The 5,991-nt window shown below is 39.9% G+C and overlaps 1 protein-coding gene across 3 annotated transcripts in view; it reads right to left on the reverse strand.

Moving 5' to 3' along the window:
• Positions 1 to 336: 336 nt before the first annotated feature.
• Positions 337 to 5,991, reverse strand: part of LOC144634412 (polycystin family receptor for egg jelly-like) — a 20,139-nt gene continuing 14,484 nt past the window's right edge. For all 3 annotated transcript variants that reach the window (XM_078493361.1, XM_078493362.1, XM_078493360.1), the window contains 4 exons: positions 5,953 to 5,991; positions 4,013 to 5,293; positions 3,542 to 3,713; positions 337 to 2,982 (listed from right to left, as the gene is read on the reverse strand). The exon at positions 5,953 to 5,991 is cut by the window's right edge and continues 198 nt beyond it. In XM_078493361.1, the coding sequence (XP_078349487.1) occupies positions 1,268 to 2,982; positions 3,542 to 3,713; positions 4,013 to 5,293; positions 5,953 to 5,991 (3,207 nt within the window). In that variant the 3' untranslated portion in view covers positions 337 to 1,267. The remainder of the gene's footprint in view (positions 2,983 to 3,541; positions 3,714 to 4,012; positions 5,294 to 5,952) is intronic.

Below are 5,991 nucleotides of genomic sequence, written 5' to 3' on the forward strand. Positions count from 1 at the left end.
CATCCCCCAAAAGTGAAAATAATCGTCCCCGTGGTAGATTTTTAATCCAAGACTGATACAAGAAGTACTTCTTGAGAAATTTCCATCTGCTCTATTGCTTTCCAACAAATCAAAATACACCACGTGCATTCCATCCCGTAAAAGTGAAAAAAAAAAAAAATCCTCCCCGTGGCAAACTTCCTCCTATGCATTACATGCATTGTTATCCTTGGCCCCTTAATTTTAAACCAAGACTGGTACAAGAAGTACTTCTCGAGTAAGTTTCACCTGCCTTATTGCTTTTCAACACATAGAAACAAACTTGAACCATGATTTTTATTATTTTTTATTTTCTATTCTTTTTGTTTAAAAAACAGAGGCAGCAAGGGAGATTTTACGAGAATGAAAATTTTAATTAATATTGATACGTTCAAGTCAAGTATAAGTATACTTTCAAATCGTAAAGTTTAATTAAACAATTTTTTTTACCTGCCAGCAGGTTGTTTAAATGTTTGGTTTGTTATGTTTGTTCGCTTTTAGAATAAAAAGTTGAACAAACCGAGCGCCACCCTTCAGAGCTGAGAGCTATGTAATTTTCTTTTATGAAAATGTTATATATCCAATGTCAGATATTTTATAAAAATGGTCTAACAACTCCTTACTAGCTTTATATCATACAGGCGGATTTTGAAGAGTCATCGCAACGTCCTGGCGATAGCTTGCCAAAGGGTCAAGAACATTGTCGCGATTTAGTTACAAGGTGAAACTTGCAAAATGCTGTCGTAGTCTTATGGTAACGACGATAGCGCAAGCACTGCAGGTTGAAAGCGTGCCCTTTTCAGACCTTTCTTCGCGCTAACACGTCTTCAATTTCACGTCATGACGTCTTTTCTAATTCCGCCTATTTGTGTACTGTAAGGCGTGAAATGTCAATGATCCCAAATCTGACTAGCCTCCAATCGTCTCTTATGAGAAAATTGCAAGACGCGAGGGATGATGGGAAGGAGGAAACACTGCTTCCTTCCCATCATTTCCCGCGCCTGCCTTTTTCATAACGGACGACAGACATGTCAGGTCCGTGAGGTCAGTGAGGACAAGCATAGTTTAAAAGTCCATACATACTAAAGTAGCCTGAGGGCTGACACTGTATGCAGCTCCTCTACCCCCTATTTGCATTTGCATCTCTGGAAGCTCTAGATTTTACGCAACTCTCGGAAGGCCATGAACGCGATCTTAGTTATTACTAATAGTAAGTTTTATTTAACCTTCAAGTGACCAAACCTCTTCACTATACGAATGTTTCTCCTATTTCAGCATTCTTACGATTCCATTCATTAACCAAAAGCAGAAACTCGGCACGCAACGACTTGTCATTCTTTTCCCGGTAAATTAGATTGTCCGACCTTGAAATAGCACTATCTGATTCACTACTGAACAAAGAAGATGACGAATAAAATCGAACATCTTCCAGAGAGCCGTTTGACCGTCGAGACCATCTTTTGTCAGCGTCATGAATTGTCACTATGGGAATGACGTCATCTATGGACAGTACAGAATTACCAATATCGTCTTTTATGCCACTGAGCAATCTTATTATGTCGGTGAGAGATGGGTTATCTTCATCATTAAATGCAGAATCTTCTTCTTTTTCATCGAAAGGAAAGGCATTGGAAACCTCGTCTTCAAATGTCACAGCAGTTGCCGGCTGCCTTTGCCGTACTAGTTGAGGAAGTGCTTGAAGAACTTTTATTGCGGTGACTTTTGTTGTTTTGGCAACTTTCTCAGTTTTCAACTTAATAATCTTCGAAAGCTCCAAGTCTTCAAGCCCTTTGTGTTCATTTTCACGTGACTCTGTGTAAGCGTCGTTAAGTATCGCCAAAAACATGTTTAGAAAGATCATAACGGTGGTCACCATGTACGCAAAAACAAAAAATGGTCCAATGATGATACTGACTTCTTGCAGCTTGTGGAAAGGTGCTTTGGCACCAATTAGCATTAACAATATGGAGCTGAATGATTGTGCGAATGAACGGTATTCATAAACGTTTCTCCCGAATGTTAGAACTGTTAGCGTGACGTATGCAATAATTATTGTCATAAAGGCGAAGGTAAAAGACACAAAGTGCTTTGAAGCAGTAGTGAGTGTCATTCTCATTTGAATTATGTGCGGATTGAATCGAATGATCCTCAAAAGTTTCATTGTTACTAAAAATACAACAAATGCCAGCAGCGTCACTTCGAGGTCCGACCACAATGCAATATTGTCCATGCTCCAACTTTGGAATGGGTTTTCCTGGACCTTAGTGATAAATTCGCTCGTGTATGATTCTTTCAAGAAAAACATTGCTAAAGAAGCGAAGGAGCTTGCTAAAAGAATCATTTCTAGCCAGCTCCAGGGGTTTTTGAAATAAGAACAACCATGTTGATATAATTTGCCAACTTCGGTCGCCACGCACAAGAGGATCATTAACATAAACAATAACTGACAAGTCTCGTAGAGGCCACGGAAATTCGGGTCTTTGGGCGAGTAAATAGTCAACGTTTTAACCTGTGTTATGGTGTTTGTTCCTCCGTTTGGAAATCTCTCGAACAGAAACTTCACAGTAGTGTATAACGAACTGGCTGGCTGATAAATAGTGAATTCTATGAAGACGACAGCCGTCATGTTATCAATCCAATCGTTTATTTCTAAGTTGTCAATCACCCGTAGCGCTTCTTCCGTGTTGTAGCCAAGGTCGGCAACGTAACCGCCGCCAGAATAAGTTGACATCAAACCCTGGAACGACAACGTCTCTAACTCCTTAGCCGTTTCGTAACGCCAGGGCCTAGGACAAAGATAGAATCGTTTGAACTGTAGTTCGAATCCAGTGTGGTTGTGAATTGGAATCCATTTCCGTAGGTGATATTTAGTTCTGTCTTCGGTTTCTGCGCTGTAGTGTGGGATGCATCGTGAAAACTGCTTGACAAATTGCGGCTCAATTTGAAATGCCTGACAGTTACGTTCTGGGAAGATAAAAGGTGAAAGGGTATGTTAAGAAAGTTGTTTCGTGGAAACATGAAAACCGCCTCTTATTAATAAAATAATAATAGTCGTTTAATTTAGATTTGGACCTCGCGCGTTGGACGCAATTTTTGACATTTTGACCTACAAGCCTCGTAAAATTTTGTTGAAACATTCTGCACCACGCTGCCTTCTCAATGTTGACTGGTTGGAAAGGCATGGAGTCCTAGCCACCAACACTAATCGGGAGGCGATGATGGTAAAGTGTCTCAACAATTTTAACGGAGCTTGCTAGACCAGTTAAGGCACTATGCGAAAGGGAAATTATTATCGATCACAGCTTTGGTCAGATTGTTCAAACGATTCACTTGTACTTTTTCATACTCCTGAGGGACGAGAGTTGCTGTGACCATAAATACAGCATATATAACGTCCCTGCTTCGACCCTGGTGCATGCTCATGGCTCTGAAGCCTACTTGTCCATCCGGAATCTAACGCACTAACCATTTGCATTGGGCTAAAAAAAAATTCAGGATTTCAATTATTATATGAGTCACAAACCCTTTTTAATTCTCTTTTGTCTTAGTCTCGGCATCCCCACCATAAAAGCCTCTCTGTTGCGGATAAACCCTTCCTTGTACGAAAAAGGCTGGCCGTTATACCACTTGACATCATAAAGGCCTGGTACGAGAGTTTCTCTTGTCCAAATCCAGAACGATTCTATGCTATTAACCTGTTAAGTATAAATTATATCATCCATGATAAGTGTGATCATAAAGTGATAAGTTTACAGGATAACACTTTGGCTAACACAGGAACTCTCTCTTGCTTCCTATTTGAATTGTACTGTTAGCTCTGCAAGCACTGCATTAATCTAGTGAATTCATTTAAAAAAACAGTAAAAACTGAAAGTAAAAGTACGTATAAAATGTATTTCATTTACTGAGGTTGAACTTAATTCCTAACTACATAATATCCTAAGACAAAGAAAGTAACAAAATAACAAAAAGCGAAGTAAAAACAAAACCAAACCTTTTCAAATTTTGTGAAGACGTGTGTTACTGCCTCTGTGAGCGCATATCTATTACTGTCACGATTTCCATAACACACCATCATCAGAAGAGATAAGAACAAAATGAAGATGGCCATCTCTGTTATTGCCTGGACAAGCCTACTCTTTAAGACGCTCACAGAGCGCACCTTGTGTAATTCTTCCTCTCTCGGCGGATAAGAAATAACCTTGTCCATATTTTGGTCGCAGTGCCCTTGGCCATGAACTTGGTCGTTTTCGATTGGCTTTTTAATGATAAGTGACAGCAGCGATACGAGAAGCACAACTTTCACTGGCTGAATCAAGATTACATCCTGGAAAAACGAGATCATGACAGAAGCAAGCCACTGATTGGCTACTTCCTTCCCCCACATGAGGCTATAGAAAACAACGAAAGCCGCTGAAACAAGCGATGCCATTAGACAGAGTGCCCAGCCAATGTAGACACAAAAATGAGGGAAACAGCCAATCGATTTCATCTCGTCGTCGTCGTCTTGATTATTGTTGTGTTCTTTCGAGGCTTGTGGTTTTATATTTCTAAAAATCGCAACAACAAGAACATTGACAGGAATGGAAACTAAGCCACTCTGAAGCCCAATTTTGATCTGAGTCCAGGACAGCTGAATTGGACCGAGCTTAAACGTGTCTTCGGGTGCAATGCCTTGTTTGTAAAACATCGCGTTGGTAACCATAGCTGCAAACAAGATTGAAAGACAACACGAAAGGCGTTGACATCGGGTGAAGGTGTTGTGAGGGGCTTTTGTGAACAAAGACAACCATAGGTGCTTCTCGCCAAGCGTTTTAGCGCCTCTGAAATAAAACAGATTACTGAAAGATAAAGATTCATTTCTGCCCGCGCAGCTTATCTCGGCCTCAATCTGGCCGTCACTTTTCTCGAGGGCAAGCCATCGATTGCCCAGAAAATACCACTTCTCGTCGGTTGCATCACAAGTGATCAACACCTGATGGAAAAACCACGCCGGGCTTTCTCCTGAGTTGTCGTGCCAAATTTTAATTTTAAACAACGAGCCGAGAGATTCTGGAAGGTGAAGCGTGAATGTGTTTACACTGCCTCGTGCGAAGAATTTCTTTTCCAGCTGATTCTGTGTTAATAGAATGGGAGGCGTGCATCCGTTCTCGCCAAAGAGGATGATTGTCACGTTCGCTGTGGTTCCACAGTTTCTCCAAATCCCTGTTTGGATTGAGATGTCGTAAGTGTAGGTACTGTCGTCTTCTGTCTTCAAATGGATGTTTGGTGCAACCTTAAAAGCAAAAAAAAAATATTAAGGTATAAAAAGTAGTTTAACTGTATGGAAATCCAAGAATTACTCTTACTTATCAGTGTAAATGTGGTCTTAAAACCTCTTTAGGCCCATGCTCTAGCCGAGTTAATACCAGTCCTCATTTCAGTAATAACAGCATGAAAATTGGGATTTGCATAAAACTAAAGGTGGTTAAATCTGGTGTAAAGTGGGTTATCCAACTTTACACCATCAATTAAATGTTGTTAAAGGTGGTTAAATTTACCTTTACACTATCGTGTGTAAATGTGATTTAAAGTTGGTGTAAAGGAGTCTCTTTATCCACCTTTATACTTGAGTGTAAAGCTGTGATAAAGGTCAGCTTTGAAAAATGTAAAGTCAACGTATAGCTGAATAAATTTCAAATTTACGCCAGCTTTATTTTAGCTTTACACCACGGTAAAGTTATGTTTTCATCCTGTTAATGTCATTCACTGAAATTAGGTCGGACAGAAAAATACATAATAACCATAAGTAAAAAAGTACTTTTATATCAAATGTTACACTCAAATCGATTTGAATACACCAACTGAAGAAAAGCCATTGCCAACTAACAACATATACCAGTTGCTGACCGGCACGTTCTTAGATAAATAAGCATGACCACGAGTTGCATTTACCTCAAAATCATCTTTCTTATCAGCTCTTCTGGCGATAAC

The sequence above is a fragment of the Oculina patagonica genome, chromosome 13 (assembly GCF_052425735.1).
Source record: "Oculina patagonica isolate OP01 chromosome 13, crgOcupat, whole genome shotgun sequence".
NCBI classification, from domain to species: domain Eukaryota; kingdom Metazoa; phylum Cnidaria; class Anthozoa; order Scleractinia; family Oculinidae; genus Oculina; species Oculina patagonica.